Raw genomic sequence first — 19,840 nt, forward strand, 5'->3', positions numbered from 1 at the left:
ATAAACCTTTCCTGAACCTCCTCTTCTGGTCTCCAAACAAGCCCCCAATCACTCTCCAAGCTTCTCATCAGACGCAAGCTCCATGCAGATCAGGGCCCACCAACTCAAAGTAGCACCAGATATTGTCAGAACAGATGCAAAACTGTAGACATATCTCCATTTCTGCTATAATCAACACTCCCCACAACACACCTTTCAAGGTCCATGGGTCCTACACATGCCTATCACAACCTATGGTGTACCTTATCCAGTGCAGTAAATGCCCCCGTGACTGGAGAGCTGTTAACAGGCTACTTCACCTTGAATGGTCCCTTGAAATATGTGTTAGCTATTTATGCTAAACAATCTGTTCCACCTTGTATTTAGCTGTGACACTTTGAGTACATTTCCCAGAGAAGAAGAAGAGCTCTATGTAGCTCAAACCTTGTCTCTCTCACCAACGGATGTTGGTTCAATAAAAGATATTACCTCACCCACCTTGTATTGCTAATATTCTGGGACCAACACAGCAACACCACCACTGCATAAAGCCATACATCATGTTAGTTCCATGGACGGATGGGTTGTTTACATATTTGTTTTATATGTGTTACCCCCAAAAAAGTTTTAGGTTGGCTTTTGGAGGGGAAAGTAGCACTTGGAGCTGAAGTGGGTGGGAGGAAGGGACTGTTGGTGTTGGACAGGGAACAGGAAAGAGAATAAAGATGAGACGGGACAGAGAGAGGAAGGATAGAAGGAGGGACAGAAGCAAAATGTCCGGGAGAGTGAGATTGGGCAGATGAAGGATTGCCGTGGCAGGAAGGGGTGGACACAGAAATGAAGACAGTCCACTAATCAACAGCAATACAGAAGAGGAAAAGAAAAATCCAGAGCCCAAGTTTCTCAGTTGAGTGAGTGAATGAAGATGACAGGAGGCTAGACAGCTCCTCCTGGCTACTCTGCTTTTCCTTATGTGGAAGAAAGGCTGCTGGGTAGCTTCCTCTTAGACCAGGATTGTGAAAAAGGGTTACTAGGAGTAACTTTTCTTTAGTATTTTGCCTCTGTGGAGCCACACTCTTGGAATATGTGTGCCCTGGGCAGCCAAGAGCAACAACGGTAACACCAGTGTAGACAAAGTGATGACAGGTGCCAGCCTTTAACCAGCACATCACCGAGGTCTGGGCAGAGCTGCTCTTATGAATGCAGTTGCCCGGTGACAGCAACAGTGAAAACATGAGGGGAAAAAGGCTAATATAGAGACACCCATTGAAGTCAACAACAATGGATCTATTCACATGAGTATATTCTAATCATCGTCAGTAAGGGTTGCAAAATTAGGCCTAAGTAAAACACGTACGAGGATTAATATTTTGTTTATGGAAGTCCTGAAATGAGGGAAGCCACACAGAGGCCTCTGAACAGAGCACAAACAAGCATCATGTCATACATACCTAGCAATAATGCAAATAACTAAATAAACAGAGCAGGCAAAATATACATTCCTTGGCTGGGAAGTTATTGGAAGTTTAGAGCAATGGAATAGATAGTTTAGAAGAAGGGATTTTCTGAGCCCCTCTTTCTCTCACAAACAAATCACTGTCCAAGTAAACAATGATAATCTATTTTAAGATTATGTTTAGAATGGGCAGATGACTAAAAACGCTCTCCTTCTCATTTGGGAAAGGCCTAATAAATAAATAAATAAATAAATAAATAATGTGGTATGAATTACCAATTCAGTCTTTAAATCTTCTATTATGGCTCTCTCTTTCTGTAGTTCTTGCATCAGGTTTGTCACTTTCTGCTCTGCACTTTCTCGAAGACTCATTTCCTCATCATACTTTGCCTTAATATCTAGTAAAGAAGGAAGTTATGCAAAAGATAATTCATTCAGGTTTTAATTAAAAGAAGAACCGATTGCATAATAATTTTATGTACTTACCTACAATCTCAGTAGCCAGCTGTGCGGCTTTTTGCTCAAACAGGTCTTTCATCTGCTTAATATTAAAATTTTCCACTTGGGTCTCTTCAAGTTGCCGTTCTAATGATTCTAGCTCAAAAACAGTAGTATTTATTGAAAAAACTAAAATCAGAGGTTACACAGAAACTTATATTGATAAAAGAGCATTACAAATGAGTAACTCACCAAAGCTCACTTAACCTTCAATTCACTTCAACAGGACTGTTCATATGCTTAAAGTTAAGCATGTGCTCAAGTGCTTTGCTGGAATAGGACAGTGAGCACAGCACTTTGCAGGATTGAGCTCATAATCTAGCTAACCAATGGAAATCAGTTTATCCATTTTGGTCACTTTTTGTACACTGCTAATTTCTGAGCCTTGAGGTGCAGTCAGAAGTTATTTAATAAGGATCAGCCAGAGATTGTGTGTGTACACATAAGAAAGTTATTATTCGATGAGTGTCTCATGCAAATATAACATGGAACAAAAAAATTAAGAACATGCAGATTTTTAAAAAAGTGTTTTCTTTGGCAGCAAGCAGCAAGCAGTGACTTCTGGCACTGAAGTCAACAGAATGAGCATTGACAATTGGTGTAATTCAAATGTCAACAATCACTCTGTCTTCCTCAGCACAATGGCTGTTTGGATATTTAAAATGATTAAGAACATGTTCAAAAATCAAAACCATGATCAGAAGTACTTTTATGGTCACAATAATTTCACCTCCTTTATCCTAGAAATGATAGAACCAATCAACCTTTTTTTGAATATTTCTTTACTCTAAAAATGAACAAGGCAACCTTACGTGTCCCTATAAACTTATTGAAAAAAAATGTAGGCAAGAGTAGACATTACATAATTGCACCATTTTAGCCTTTTAATATAGGAAACAGTATTTTTCATCAAGTCTGAAGTTTCACTTAACTTAATTTTTCTAACACACAGAACTGTAGTATTTCAATGCAATGTAGAAACTTCTCTATTAAAATATTTCTCACCTGTAGATGCAGCAGTTGTCACTCCATCAGGCTTAGATTCCTTAAGAAAAGAAAAAATGAAGAATAAGTGTGTCACTAGACAGAGTAAAGGTAATAACAAAAGTTTCAATAGCAGACATTTCCAAGAATTCCATACTTGAAGCCTCTTAGAATGGTTACGAAAATAGACTGATGTGCTTCAATGCTGCAGAGCAATTTAGGACAGAAAAGGCCAAGAAGACTAGCCATCCTCTTATATCACTTAGCTATCATACTGATGCAGAACAGCAAGACTCCAATGCTAACGAGCCTTCTGTTATATTGAAATCTGCCTCTACAGCAATATATGTTGTTATATGCACTATTACGTGCAAGAGAAGCAGCAGCAAAGAAAGGAAAGACAGATTTTCCCAAAAGGTTCAAGCAATTCTATACTTTTAATCCTTCACATATAGAGCGAAATTCACCCCTAATGCCTATTTCTGAGGTTTGTATAAATCAGTTCTGAAGCAACTCTGCTATATATGAAAATAAATTAGAGCTCCATTGTTTCAGGAGGCAAGTTTAATAAGGTGCAAAAGGCTACAATTAACTTTGTTTGGTGGGTGTTTTTGGAGAAGGTTTTGCGGGTTTTTAAGATTATATTGCCATTTTCAGAAATACTTTGGAAGCAATAATTCACTACAGATAAATACAGTGAAGAGACAGATAAACTGAGCATGGTCTGAATGAGCCTACTGTCAGGAAAAATCTGATTGGAAATTAAAGAGCATGTAGTAATGAACAATCATAGCGCCTTTAACCTCATACACAGTTATTTCATTGCATATACAACTGATTTTTTAAAACACTTCAGGAATCAATTTATGGAACTAATTGAATTGGGCCACGTGCCTTACAACAAGGTATTAATCTTCAATGTCAAAGATGATAATAAACTGCTTGTTGTAAACCTGCTTCAAGTATTTTAAAGCAATTACTTGCTGGCGCTGCACTTTTTCTAATTCTTTCTTCAGCTCTTCTGAATACCATCTCTCCTCCTAGACAAGGGGAGGGGAGAGAAAGTGTATTACAGGCTCGCAATGTAAGCTGCTAGCACACTTCACAATTTGAAACCATGAACTATATTCAAGTAAAATTAATTTCCAACCTTAAGTGAAGCTTGCAAATCTTGGACTTCTTGTCGGAGTAGTGATATTTCATTGCTGAATAAAGATCCGGGAGTTGAGAAATGAATAAGTCATGGTTAAATTTTGTTGATTAAACTTCCAGTACATGCAATAGTTCTTGTTCAGATTTGTTATGAAATAAGCTGGATACAGGACACCTCACATTTGATCAGTGTCTTAATACAGTCTTAAATTTAAAAAAATAAAAAATATAACACAAACTGAACTGCCATCCATTATCTCATTTTCACACTAATCACCAGATTAAAAAAGTGCTTAGTCACCTTAAATATCTTAATAATTTTCAGTCTAATGTATTTGGTCTATTCTCAGAATGAGTAATTGCACTAAGGTTTATGGAATTTTCTTTTCACCCTTGTATTGGACCAAAAATAACCCAACTATTTCCATATTGGGGTCTTGGAGACCCCTAATATGTGAAAATTGGAGATAACACATGGGATGCATTTAAAACTGACTTTACTTGTAACCAATGAACTATAAAATTATGAATAAGTTAAAACTTTCTAGATTCAGAAGAAGAAGTTACTCATCTTGTGCAGTAACAATGGTTCTTCGAGATGCGTGTCCTTATGGGTGCTCCACTATAGGTGTGCTTGCGTCTCTGGGCTGCTGATCAGAGAACTTCGGTAGCAGTGTCCGTTAGGCCCACACATGCACTATCTCTCCTTGTGCTGTGCCACGAGGCTAGGCGATGTGCTAAGCCCCCTTGACTTCCTACTCCCACATGGGACTTAAACCTGGTGTTGAGAGGACTGACTAGTCCTCCTTTTGAACCCAGGGCCACCTATTCACTTACATACCTCTCGATGAAAACGGCCTTCCTGATAGCAATTACTTCGGCCAGGAGAATAGGAGAAATAGCGGCTCTGGTGCACATCCCCCCTTCACAGTATTCTTTCGGGACAATGTTACACTCTGGCCACATCCAAAATTCATTCTTAAGGTAACCTCCTTGTTTCACATGAGGTAACTGATTCATCAACAGCACAAAGATGCAAGCACACCTGCAGTGGAGCACCCCTAGGGACATTATTCGAAGAAGCACATTACACAGTACTTGTGCTGGGGTCTAACTGACCCCATGATGAAACACGTTTTTTAAAAAAGGAACACACTCTACAGGCATTGGGGGCTAACTGACCCCATGTTTAGACAATGAAAATAGATAGCAACAGCAACAATATAAAAGGCACAAACACAGCAAAGTTGCAATAAATGGCCTACTACTTTGAACAAATGGAGCTAATACCTGACATATCTTCTAAAAATAGTAAGTTTTTACACGTCACACATTTTTGATGTGTTTTTCTACCTCATTCCCTGGAACAGATGCAACATCTTCCCCATTAGTCTCTGGATCAGTATCCAAGACACTAGACACTACTTCCCTAAACGCCTTAGGCAAGGCTGGAATGTTCCTTTCATGTACCAGTGGGCAAAAAATTTCTGTACCCAGGTCCCTGAGAAACATTCACCTCTTATTCCAAGATGTATTGTGATTCTACAAAATCTAAACAACATATGCCTTCAGACATGCAATGTGCATATGCAATCCAATAGTGCGTCTTTGCCCCAGCCACAGCATCTGTCAAGCATAGATTTTTCAGAAAATGCATCTGACAATCGTTGCAACCCCAGAAACTCTTCCTAGCAACTGTAGGCTTCCCAGAAAACCAATGTGATGGCATTATCTTCAAAGAAACTCAATTTGCTGGACAACTGTGATGATACATAAGGCAAATGTTATCTGGACTCTCACAGATTCCCAAGAACCTTTTGGTGCTTGCTTTTTTTTTTTTTTTTTTGGAAAAACAAAAAACACTGAAACAGAGAAGATAAAAACAGTGCTGAAAGACTGATATAATCATATCATAATTGCTGCCTCAACATAAAAACAATCTGTGCTGGAATAGTTGCATAATTAATTTCAGGTCTAACTGGCCCTAATAACTTTTGAATGACCTTTCTTGCTACACTAAAACCACAATAGGATATGAAGATAAAACCAGTGCTAACAAGTTGTCCTTATCATACTTAGAGAATACTTAAAGAAAAAAATAGCCAGTGGTTTGCCTATCATGTTTTATTTATTTTATTATGTATTTGGGGTTCAGGAGACCCCCAAAGACCTTGAAAGTGTAGTACTTTCATTTTTCCCATTGACTAACATCGAGGTGGTCTAACTGACCCCATTACCTTTTTGGTGACTTTTTTTTTTTAAACACAAAAATCACAATAGGTAAGATAATAAACCCAATGTGGAAAGATTGACCCCATCCTAGTTTGAGCATACTTAACATATGAAGAAGTACAGGTTTGTCATAACAATTTTTATTTACATTTTTGTGTGCGTTGGGGTCAGACAGACCCCAAAACATTAGAAGGATTAAATATGCAAATAAACTGATTTAGACCTATATTCTGTTTTACAGGATTGTATCAACTAAATAATAGAACTTTAGAATTGCAAGATAGTGTATTAAAATGTTTAGTGTGTTATAGTCCATGTTATTAAAAGTGCAGGTTAGTTCCCCCTCATTTCCCATATAATGTCAAGGGGCAATGCTAGGAGACCGCATGCTATCCTATTTGTTCTGAAATACGCAGTTATATAATATTTAACCCAAACAGCAATTCAATGTGCCCAATAGTTACACCAATTTGAGGGCCTGAGTGCGCTGACATTCAAAACCCTGGGGCTTGTAACTCTCAAATTACACTCAGAAGCCTGATGTTCTCGTCGCCCAGGAAAACGAAATATGAGGAGGAAATAGTTATTACTCAGTTTGCATAGCACCTTTCTAAAATCTCAATTCACCTTGATTAATTAAAAAACTATACACATAAGGATCACATCACATCACTGAAATGCAGCCACCCTTAATGTGGAATGTAGCAGCCATATTACTGCCAACAACACATTATTTCTTACTCTTATTATTGGTATACAGTAATAATCTGAGGCCCCAGTCACAACCAAAGGCTGATACAAAAAACACTACACAACAATTCAGGGTCACTAAATAGAAAAGAAAATCTCCAATAAATATTACTAGTGTCTCCCTAGTTATGTCTATATTGTAAGTTATCTATTTAAAGCAATAATGGGATTTAGGTCTTCTCTACATAGGAATGTTTTACCAGTTATGCTGACATATTCATACAGATATAGTTATACCACCATAACCACCCATGTGGACACACTTATTCTTTATAAAAGTGGCTTTTTTTAGTTTAGTTTATGTCAGTTGGGAAGTGGTTTAAGCTAAACTGAAAAAGCTCTCTTATACTTGAATAAAAGTGTTCACGCAGAGGGGTTATACTGATATAACTTTGTCACTTTAAATTCATACCTTGGCTTATATTTAAAAAAATGGCACTTTTCACAATACTGTGCTTGCCCTGGCCCAATTCCAAAATAGTTTGCTATATCTCACCTTTCTAAGCCTTGTCTAAATGGAAAAGTTTATTTGGTATAACTTGAGGCACGAATTTAAACCAATATATTTATACTGTGCCAGTATAACTCTGTGTGTGGACACTCATTTCAGTAAAAGAGAGTCTTTTTCCGCATTTATGCTTATGTCACTCTGGAAAGAGGTTTATGTTCAACTGAAAAGGCCACTCTTATTCTGCAATAAAAGGGTGTCCACACAGGGAATTATACTGGTATAACTATATCAGCTTAAGAACTGGTAAATCTTTCCTGTGTAGACAAGCCCTAACTCTTATTTCTTTTTGCTCCCCATGAGCTGCATGACTCCCAGTCCTTCTCCCACTTCTGTCTTCAGGCCTTCTTCTATGCAGCCCTCCTAAATCTGATATATCATGCTTGATCCAGATATACTTTAAGTTCCTCTTTTATGTGATGTGTAAAAATGACTATAAAAACATTATCTTACTCAGCAAATCTGTCCCCAATGTGTATTGAGGGTCACATCTACTCACTTTAGTGAGCAAAGTAAATTGGTATTGTTCTTTGTCTTCTTTCCCCACAAAACACAAAACTAAGACTGAGTGAGCTGTAGATTCAATCCATCTTGTGTATCATCAACAGAATTGTTTACTGCATTCCAGTAAGTTACACCTGTGCAACCTCACTGAAGACAAGGTGTTGCTGAGGGCACGATTTGACCTATAGAACCTTTATTAATTACTGGTGATGATACACCAGATGGAAAGAACTCAGCTTGACTCTCAGAGACTATGCTGAATTTGCAGAGCTGGCACGTTGACAGAAAAAAAAGCAAACAAAAGAATCCCCAGCTTTTTACTTGTAAACTGAGCACATTTGATAAGCAGATGAAAATAAACATCGAAACCTGCAATGCCAATTGTACAGACTCACTTTTAAGAGCAGACCCACACCTTCCCAAAGACCCAATCCTTCCCAAAGGCCTAATCCCCAGCCTTAGCCCCTGTGTTCACAAGTCTTAACTGATGAGTGACTGGGGAGGGTATTTAATATTAGCCCTACCTAATTCATTTTTAATGTCATCATTAAGTCATGCTACTTTTTACTTTCTAAAAAATATCCTAGAAAAATCATTTTTATTAGTTTATTTGAATGGTTATTTCACCAATTTGAGCAGAAATAATTTGTTTTACATGTAATAAGAGAAACATGTTAAAAAACATTCAAAACATTTAAAAGCCTCAAATGTTAGTGTAGACTCTTTTCTTTGCTGAGCTACAGAGAAAGGGTCTTGTCAGACTCTTTGACAGCTCCACTACCGCTAACGTATTTAATAGAATGCGCATGTTCAGCTCAGTGAAGTCATCAAGATCCCATGCCAACTGGAGAACTGTCAGTCAGAAGAAGCCTCCAGATCAGTGTGTGAAAAGAAGATCTCCAATGACCTGGGATGTGAGCAATGCGGTTTTGATGGATGTCCTGCCCTACTATTTTGTGACCTGCTGCCTTGTTTCTGTCAATGCCTAAGATGGCTCTCAGCCTATCCCAATAGCAATTGTGAAGAAATGGGAGCTCCTTCTTCCTACAGACAGTGACAAGTAGGTTTTGGATTTTGTTTTGGATATTTTTATTTTTATTTTCCCACAACGGACTCCAACTTAATAGCCACAGCATGTTAAATTTTATGTTCTTTTCTTTATGAGTTCAATAGGTTATCAATGTTTTAATTAAATTATTTATCATTTTTGACTTATTATTTTTATCAATCACAGAGGGTTTGCTCCACGGCTAAGACAACAGCTAGTCAAGATATTAGTTGAACCCAGCAGAGTTATACAATCTACACCTTTATTATATTAGCATCACGTGTTCCCACACAGTATGTGAACACACTCAAAAGCTGCTCACCATCTTATTGCTATGCACAACCAAGACGAAAATCATGGAATGCATAAACTGGAAGTAATACAGGCTGAAATTTACAACAGCCCCATATATCCATTGAACAGAAGGGGAGCCAAGATGGAACTATGTGGAACCTTGCATGAACGAATCCTCAGGGACAAGGAACAAGAGCCCAAAATCAATTTCTGGGAATGCTCAAATAAGAAGGGAATCAAGCCACCCATGAGCTACCCCCATCAACTCCAGCTACAGACATAAGAGTCAACAGCACCAGCTGATCAACAGCATTAAAAGCAACCAATGGATTTAACAATATCAATATGTAAACCCAATTTTCATCTATCACCAGTCCAGTATCAGCTAGCATGGTATTAAACTAATATTTTAATTGATTTTAGAAATGGGGCATTATGATTTAAATACTTCATTGCATAATTAACTGTTCAGATTAGTATATGCTTAAATGTAATTAGAAATACTTAACATTGACAGAAGACTATATGCACAAATTAATATTGTTCTACCTTTTCGGTGAAGGATGCTCGTCTCCTCCATGACTTGAATCGATGCCAGATCCGTGAACTACTTCATAGTGCTTGAAAAGTTCTTCAGCAGATCCATGAGATTTCATACACAGAGGACAAATAAAGCCCTATTATAGAGGAAAGAAAATTCAACAGTAGTTTTTGCCTTTTCCCATCCTTTTCATCCTAATCAAGAGATTCATTGGTACCATTTAACAGGAAAAATAAAATGTAGGAGAGTAGTTACCTTAAAAAATACCACTTATCTAATTCTCTGACATTATGGAAAGTAGAGAAGACTAGAAAGCATAAAAAAACACCCCATTTCATTATGTAGTGCTGTTCTCCAGTAAAATTGTACCTATTGCTAAATTTCACTCCCAGAACTAGTACACAGAGTTGTCATAAATTTAAGAAATGTAGCATCACAAAGGACTGTCACTTTTTTAAATGTTTGAGGAAAAGCAGTGTTAAAAAGGCACTTTCACAAAGTTTTTATTAAAAAAGAGTTCTGTTCCTTTCAAAGATTTTCCTAGGATGGAGAACCACACTCATAGTAATCAGACAAAAAAAAATTGCAGAGAAGAGCCAGCCAGAAACTCCAGCAAGCAGGGGCAGAAGCAGCCAAAGCTGGGGCTGCTGCACTGGGGGAAAAGGGTAAAATGGGGCCCAACTGAGCCCATCCCTCCCCCCAGTAACCCTCTGGACACAGAACTGTACAGGACAGACACCCCCACACACACACACACACAACTCTTGGAGGCACTAGGACCCAGATGTAGCCTCCCCACCTCCCTCTTATGCGGGCTTGGGAGAAAACCGCAGAGAAGAGTCAGCCAAAAACCCCAGCCAGTAGAAGCAGAAGCAGCCAACGCAGGGACCTTGGGACATTTAGAGAACTTTCCACAATTTTGACTCGACTTTCTCTGCCCTGTGCTGATTGACTGTTTGCTGCAACCCTCCCCTCCCCCACAGTCTCAGCTCTTCACTTCAGCTCACTGCTCCTCCTACACTCTTCACCCCTCCCCTGTCCCCCTCACCCTCCTTCCCCTCCGTTCCCTTTTCTCTCCAGTTAGCTGATTCTCTTGTAAGTAAATCTCTCTTCCGAAAAAAAAATATCATGGAACTAACATGCAGTTTGCTGTCATTACACTGTTCAGTCTGCTTGTGTATTGCACGCTTTCCCCCAACTTGCGTCTATCTTGTCTATTTAGACTGTAAGCTCTTTGAGACAGAGACCATCTACTATTCTATGTTTGTACAGCATAATGGGCCCCCAGTTGGTTGGACCTTAGGCGCTACCAGAACAAACATGTTAAATAATAATAATAAAGACAACGACAACAGCTTAATATTCAGACACCTGTTTGAGTCTACAATACTAATATTAGGGGAAAATGTCTTTCGATCTTGCAAAAGTGAGCAAATTAACTAAGTCAGTGATGGATAACTACCTCATGAAAATCAGATCTGTTTGGTCTAAAGAATTTGACATCATCCGTTTACATTCTAGAAGATTCACTGTAAATTCACGCAGTATTGCTCTTTTTGGATTGCCTGCCTCCCTCCCTCCGGCTTGTCTACACTCAAGTTAAATGATTGCCATGATGTGCCCTGTAACAAACATTAGTGATCTATCCAGACTAGCCTTCAGCAGACAAGTTAAAATACCTCAATTTAACTGACAGTCAATTAACTCCACGTAAAAAACACCAAGCTACACAATTCGCTGGTGGGCCACCAGATCATTTGTTTACATTTGCACAGCTGCCCGCAGCTCCCATTGGCTGGGAAGGGCAAACCGCAGCCACTACGAGCTGCGGGCGGCCGTGCAAATGTAAACAAATGGTTGGGCAGCCCGCCAGCAGATTACCCTGTCAGGCCACATGCGGCCCGCATGCAACCGCCAGGTTGCCCACCACTGCCATAGAGTGAAAATGTTGTGAAGTTCCCATTCGTGGTCGAGTGTAAAGTGTCTACTGAGGAAATCGGAGTGCACATTCAGCTCTCATGGAAAGTAAGTGGGTGATAGTGTGATGTGATTGTTGATGCACCAATTCCAGTGGTTGATTGTTTCTGCACACAGGGAGGCCGATCCCGCTCCCCCTTGCTTATTGAGGTAGAAGACAGGCGTAGAGTTGTCTGACATTATAAGGACACGGTGAGAGTGGATGAATGGGAGAAAGTATTCTCACACCCTCCGTACTGCTCACAGTTCCAGGATATTGACATGCATCTGGATTTTCAAGATACACTAGCCCAGGGGTTCTCAAACTGGGGGTCGGGACCCCTCAGGGGGCTGCAAGGTTATTACATGGGGGGTTGCGACCGGTCAGCCTCCATCCTAAAACCCCACTTTTCCTCCAGCATTTATAATGGTGTTAAATATATAAAAATGTGTTTTTTAATTTATAAGGGGGTGTCGCACTCAGAGGCTTGCTATGTGAAAGGGGTCACCAGTACAAACGTTTGAGAACCACTGCACTAGCCCCTCGAGCTGTGTGGCTGTTCATATAGGCTCCCCAAACTAGCAGGGATGCGTCCATAATTATAGTTCTCTCTGGAGAGAAGAGGAGAAAAGGGACCCCCACATATACATAACGGGGATTTGTCCACCATAGGAGGGAGGACAGTAGATTGGTCGGGACTGTCACCACAAGGTTCATGGAATGGCGGCTTAGGGAGTATCAGGACTGTAGCCAAGCTTGCAGGCACTGAAGGTGGAGTCTTGCGAATGGGGTGATGTAAGTGCACAAAGCCATGTGGCCAAGTAGGGAAAGATATGTTTTGACCAGTACCTGAGGGTTTCTTGCGATGAGACCTAGGAAATCACTGCTGATGGTCTGGAATCTGTCTGTTGGCAGGTATGCCCTTGGAGTGACAGAGTTCAAGACTGCCCTGATAAAGTCTAGAGATTGGGGAGGGACCAGATTTTTCTGTGTTTATGCTGATTCCCAGTGAAGAAAGGAGGTGGAGCATCATAGAGGTTGATGCATAGGCTTCCTGGTGAGATTTGGCAGCAAGGAGCCAATTGACAAGGTATGGAAAGACAAGGAAGTCTGACATGAGCCACTATGACTGAAAATACATTGGCAAAGACTCGGGGGTGGGGGGGCTGCTGTGTTGAAGGGCAGTATTCTATACTGAAAATAGTCGGAGCCTAGCTTAAATCCAAGAAAGTGTCTGTATGTGGGGTGAATATCTATGTGCCACCAGACTCCTTGTCGTTTTTGTGGGTACAGACTAACACGGCTACCCCTCTGATACTATCTATGTGAAAGTAAGTGTCCTTCCTATTGAGAGCCGCGAACCACAGGGTGATGGAATTATTGCTGCCAATATGACCATGCGAAATCTGAATTGCGAATGAAGCAGTTGAGATGGCAATTGTTTTGTAGCATGAAGCCAAAGCTGAGGACACTAATGGTTCCGACCCAGAGCATACAGCTGTGAGAAGGAACTGGAGGCAGTCAGTCCGCCCTTCCCTTTATCACCCCAGTCGGAGGCACAAGATGAACCAGGACAGATGCATGGACTAATGGACACTACTTTCAAACTCTCCAGCTCCATAACGCATAGTGTGCATGCATAATCCAGAGTGGAATACAGTAGGGACCATCATTCGAAGAAGAAATTATGGATACTCTCTGATATTATGTCCTGTAGACTAAACAGACAGAGGTGCCAAAACCCCTATTTAAAGGGAAAAGAAAATATGATGGCAGATGCCCTGTCCAGAAAGGGTCTGACCTGCCTCTGCGTCAGTCAGTGATTAACCTTCCTGCAGCTCTGTAGGAGGGGGAAGTCTGACGCTAAGAGCATCAGAGTGCCAGAAGGCAAGGAGCTCACTGCTATCAGGTAATGAGTTTCAGCTGGCCTGACCAACTCAGTGTACCCTAACTCACTGTAGTTATTGTCTGTATCAAAAAGGTGTCATGTAATGCAGGGGTTCTCAAACTGGGGGTCAGGACCCCTCTGGGGGTCGTGAGGTTATTATATGGGGAGGTCGCAAGCTGTCAGCCTCCACCCCAAACCCTGCTTTGCCTCCAGCATTTATAATGGTATTCAATATATTTTAAAGTGTTTTTAATTTATAAGGGAGGTCGCACTCAGAGACTTGCTAAGTGAAAGGGGTCACCAGTACAAAAGTTTGAGAACCACTGATGTAACGTGACACTGGAAAACAAATAATTCTCTGATCATTAATATTCTTGTGTGATGCATGTGCATGCCATGTATTAAGAATTATGGATATATGCTGGAATGATGACTAAAAAGTATTTAAGCCAGGCATGTTGGGGAAGTTGGTAAATAGGTCTGCCCTAGACAAAGGAATGTGTATTTGCTTCTCTGACCAGTCCCGTCATCAGGCAGACACAATGAAGGTCTCATTTACATACTAGGTAAACAAAGCCATGCAGGGAAGGAAACAGCTTCCAGCAGGGAAGAGAAACTTTATCTGGGCTATAAAGACCAGGGTCTGAACCTCAGGTGATAAGTAATTTAATCAATTGAGGGTATACAATATACTGTATATGCAGTTTATCAAGTGAGGTGTTTTATGAAAGCCTATAACACACAGGTGATCAATATAATTGTGAACTGTATGTATTAACACTACATAAGGAATTATGGATACTTATTTATATTATGCTTTACAGTCTGTGACCAAAACAAAGAGGAAAAAGATCTCTCCCAGAGAGAAACATCACAGCTATCTACTTGTATCCAAGAAACTGAGCAAGATGTGATGAAAAACAATGGAAGGCCTATTTACATAAAAATCAGCAGGAGGGTGGGAACAAGGGAAGAACAGCATGAGGTCATCCTGCCTCCTAAAACCAGGTCATTGAATTTAGGACGATATAAACAAGACCAGACGCCATTTTGGCATCCATCACTAGATGAACACATGGGGCCAGAACTCATGTAAGCTGAGAAAGATCGGTCCTTCAACCAAGGAGGGTTGAAATCTCTGGGCCTGAATACAAGTGAGAAACCTACTTAGGCAAAGATCTTTCCACAGGAAGACAAGGGAAGGCAGCAGCTTGTACTTCTGTGGAAGATCCTGACTGAGGGAAAATCAGCCATGGCTGGGAAGAAGGAAGATTGGTGAGAGAAACCATCTTCGACAAAATCTGTACCTTGGTAGATCAAGTTTTAGCCCTTTAGATGCATGTTTTCACTTTTATTTGCTTGTAATCACCTCTACTTTTATTTCTTTTACTTGGCATCACTTAACCTATGTCATATGGTTAATAAATTTGTTTTATTTTTACTATATACCAACTCAGTGCTGTGTTTGAAGGAAAGGGGGTATCTACCCCAGTTAAGTTAATAACATGTAATGCACTTTTGTCTCTATGAAGAAGCAACAAACCTTATTTCTCTGAATGGTCCAGGACTGAACATTTCAGGGCACACTGTTTTGGGGAGATTCGGGACTCGGAGTGTGTTGGGGTCACCTTGCTGATTGTAACCAAGGCTGGTGGAAGCCAGAGCGGAGCCGCAGACAGGCTGCTGGGGTAAGAGCTGCTGAACCAGAGCTGTCCAGCACACAGACACTCCCGGTGTGGCCTGCATGCTTGTAAGCTGGCTGTGAGTGTCCCAGGCTGAGAACTACAGCAGCAGGGCATTTGAGGCACCCAAAATACCTCAATTTAACTGACAACCAATTAACTCACTGTAAAAAATAACAGTGTAGACAAGCCCTCTGTGTGTTTGGAAAGGGTTGGACTCTATTCTGGCTCTTTATCCTTTTTATATTTTCACTCTGGGCCTGATTCTCATTTACACTAAAGTACCTTTACACTACTCTAGCAGCAAGAAGAGGCCCTAAAGTGGAAGTAAGTGTAATTTATACCCACTCTAAAGTCCTTTTACAATGTCAGACAAAGGCCTATTTGCATTGCTCTAAGTGAGATTAAAGCCTTCTGTCTTTTTTGTTCTCTATTCACATATGCTATATTTAAAAATCATGTTACCCTTCAGTGCCTTGCACTGTCATGAGCTCACTTTGTATTTCTGTAACATTAAGATAGCAAACTTCACTATGAAATTATAATTCCCCTTGAAAGCTTTGTCATTCTGTGTATAATTTGTACTCTTTTGCAGCAAAATCAGCAATTACATACCATATAATGACAAGATTACATAATTAGCTTTGCCTTTAATAGTTAGTTTATGAGCTAAACTGCATATAGTGTACTAAATATTCTCAGCTTTACCTGGTAACTTCAAATATAATCACCTAAGTAGTGTATACAGTATGTATATCCTGTTTAAGATGGCATTTACCCTGTAACAACACAGCTGTTACATGGTTATTTCTGACTTGTAAAATAAAACACTTAAATCTGATTTAATCTGACGGAATTGACTAGTCTATTTATTTACTTAGTGAATTAGGGTATTTATAAAAGATTAGGTGGGAACTTTTAAAAAAAATTATTAAACTCCAAATAAGCAAACACCTTACTTTTACTATCATATTAAGTTCCCAAAACAAAGCACACCAGATTGTGGATTCAGTAGTTGTGCTAAATGAGACTTCAGATGAACAACTTTCCCCTTTTGTGATTATTCTCCCAAAAGCAAACATTTACACCAGGAATCAGCAACCTTTGGCACACGTCCCATCAGGGAAAGCCACTGGCATGCTGGGATGGTTTGTTTGCCTCCAGCATCTGCAGGTTCGGCCGATCGCAGCTCCCACTGGCCACGGTTCGCCGTTCCAAGCCAATGGGGGCTGCAGGAATCGGCGTGGGCGATCGGCCAAACCTGCAGGTAAACAAACCGTCCCAGCCCGCCAGTGGATCTCCCTGACGGGCCGCGTGCCAAAGGTTGCCGATCCCTGATTTACACCCAACTATCATACTTATTTGCCAGGAAAACTTGATTTTAAAAATCAATTTTAATCATTGTTTGTAATTATTTTCCCAAAGAAAAGTTGGTTCTCATTTGATGGTAACCATTAAAACATGTTGATATGCAACTAAATGTAGCCTTTACTTTACATTTGGTCCAGGTTTTTATTGTTTGTTTTTTGGGGGGGCTAACTAGAAGGATATACTTTTATTTGAGCAATTATACTGCTTACGTTACATTTATTCAGATTCTTAAATTTTACATATGTTAAAAATAGCGAATGGTACATTTCTTATTTACTAGATGATTAATTTTTTACTTGCAATTTGTATCAAGCTCTATTTGGATGGAAATTAAATTAAAATGCACAAATCCAGCATTTTAATTTTTTAATTATAGTTACATCAAACTATCTTAAATGTGGTGAATACATAAGAAAAATGTATCAAAGCATGTTTTGCATTTAAAACAAACAGTCTTACTAAAGAAAGGAAGTATTAACTGTAGCTAGTGAACCGGTTGTTTCTGGTCACTATGTGCTTCAAGATTTCAGAAGTAACAGAACCCATCCTCTCAATTTTTAGTCACAGACTGGAAAAAGGAAAACAAGATTTCTTGCTTTTTCAGCTCCGGATTTGTTTCTTGACTTTGAATGAACTAGTCATTGAACTGAAATGAAGAAAATATTCTCTCTGCACCTGCAGAAAAGATTACTGCTGTCAAAAGCTGGTTTAGCACTTCAACAAATTTTACTTCTAGGTACTTAGCTAGTGACTTCCACCAGTTCAGTGGTTTAACTTTCTTTAAAACTCAGTAGCAAGCATGTACTGCTTAATACTAGTTTTAATATTTTAATAGCTAAATTTAAACCTTAACATGTGTCCATTTCAAATTTTATATTTTAAATAGATTTTTTGAAAGTAAACCCTGTTTAATCTAAATTTAAAAATCTGATTTTTTTTTTTAAATCATTGACTTTTATCCACCCTGTTATTTGCTTTCTAAACTATTCCAAATTCCCAGCATTCATCTCCATGACTCTAGTACATTCAGCAGTTCACTTCGGATTTTTTTTAAGTGAGCAAGCACTTATATATACAAGTTGTATGTATCTAATCTTCAAGCTGCCAAGAAAGGTGCATCTAAAGTTGATATATTCGCTATCTACCTTACTAACAATACTTTTATTCATCTAATGCATTATAATTAGTAGATTATAGAATGTACTTTTCATTGCAGAGTGGAAGAATGAGAAATTCTGGGACGCTCTCACTGTGACACTGACAACAGACTTGATGTCACTATCAGAAGCAAAGGTTTTATTCTTTTTTCACTCAGCATAGACACAGGGCCAGCTCCAGGCACCAGCTCAGCAAGCAGGTGCTTGGGGCGGCCAACGGAGAGGGGCGGCACGTCCAGCTCTTCGGCGGCAATTCAGCGGCAGGTTCCTCACTCCCTCTCGGAGCGAAGTGCCTGCCGCCGAAGAATTAAGTGGCGACGGTAGAGCTGCCGCCGAAGTGCCGCAGACCGCGATTGCGGCTTTTGTTTTGTTTTTTTGCTGCTTGGGGCAGCAAAAACCCTGGATCCGGCCCTGCATAGACAGCAAGCAAATGTACGGTAACAGCATCACATTTTGGGGGTGGGGTAAAATTTAGATGGAAGGCATAAGGAGGATTTAGCTGTGCACCTCCCATTGTGCAGTTAAATCCTCCACTTGCATATGTGGGCATCCATAACAATTGTCGGCCTCCTTTAGAACAGTACCTTCAAAATAGGTCACAAAAAAGATAAAAATGACTTGCACTTGGTGCTGCATGTACACAGAAATCAATTATTAATCTAATTGAGATGGGTTATAAGTCAGTCAATTATCACAGCAAGTGGATCTACTACATGTCCTGCAGAACTGCTCAATGCCTTCCCTCACAGAAACAATATCACCTAGTTAGATGAGAGGTATTTAAGTGCTGACCACAATATAAATGCAGTTTAATTAATTGGATTTTTATTATATACATGTCTCATAGTGCAGGATACAAAAGCTAAAACAAACATATTCATGACCAAAAGTTACTTCTCAGATATATAGACCCAGGGCAAGATTTCAAAGTGGGATAGCGCCATTGAAGTCAGAATTAACATTTGATTAACAGCCTGCCCCATAAGGCTTAAAATCAGCAAGTACTATTTAAAAAAAAAAAAAGGAGCAGCAGCAGCAGCAGCTCCCAAACTGACACTTTGATTAGTAACTTGCAGCGGCTGAAGACTTCATGGGAACTATGCCAATTTACGCCATCTGAAAATCTGGTTTCCTTTTCAGAGAGCTTTTCTAACAAACCCTTTTCATAAAGGGGTTTTAGTTCAACTGTAAAAACTCAACCTCTAATCGAGTTACTGAACAAAATGTCAGCTTGGGAGCTATTTTTAAAAAATATATCATGAAATATGTTTTGCCAATTTAAAGCTGTAAGTGGGGGCAAGAAAGATAAGGGTCTGAGACACTTATATCTAGACTATGATGTTTATGTAACAGAAGCTATGCCTACAAGGCAATGTAAGCGTAGGGTTAGTGGGTCTGCTGACCCGTGTCAAGAAACCCTGGGCTTGAGCATCTACAATGCATTTTAACCCGAGGTTGAAAATTTTCTGGAGCCTGTTCAAACCTAGGACTCTGGCACCCACACTTCAGTGCACAGACCCGAGTCAAAGTAACCATATACCAGAGATCCTAGCACCCCTCTCCCCCAGTGTCGACACTCTAGCCCTAGGAACATGATGCACTGTGGGAAAACTCTACTGCCCACCCTGTTTCCTAACTGTGGTGGTGCTAGTGATGGGACTTGTGACCCTATGGAGCACGAGTGCATAAAGTGCATAATTAGCTCCTTTGATGGCTGTCTCAATAGAGTGACTGCAGTTTGAGAAGACTTTATACACCTCTACCCCGATATAACACGAATTCGGATATAACGCGGTAAAGCAGCGCTCCGGGGGGGGCGGGGCTGCGCGCTCCGGCGGA

General features: G+C 39.9%; 1 protein-coding gene across 1 annotated transcript in view; it reads right to left on the reverse strand.

The window, feature by feature from the left end:
• Positions 1-19,840, reverse strand: part of EEA1 (early endosome antigen 1) — a 157,827-nt gene that overhangs the window by 74,723 nt on the left and 63,264 nt on the right. Inside the window, exons 3-8 of the mRNA XM_065403979.1 lie at positions 9,955-10,082; positions 4,068-4,122; positions 3,898-3,957; positions 2,939-2,978; positions 1,922-2,029; positions 1,712-1,833 (exon numbers count right to left, since the gene is read on the reverse strand). Coding sequence (XP_065260051.1) covers positions 1,712-1,833; positions 1,922-2,029; positions 2,939-2,978; positions 3,898-3,957; positions 4,068-4,122; positions 9,955-10,082 — 513 coding nt within the window. The remainder of the gene's footprint in view (positions 1-1,711; positions 1,834-1,921; positions 2,030-2,938; positions 2,979-3,897; positions 3,958-4,067; positions 4,123-9,954; positions 10,083-19,840) is intronic.

This window comes from Emys orbicularis, chromosome 1 (genome assembly GCF_028017835.1).
Source record: "Emys orbicularis isolate rEmyOrb1 chromosome 1, rEmyOrb1.hap1, whole genome shotgun sequence".
In the NCBI taxonomy this organism is placed as follows: Eukaryota; Metazoa; Chordata; order Testudines; family Emydidae; genus Emys; species Emys orbicularis.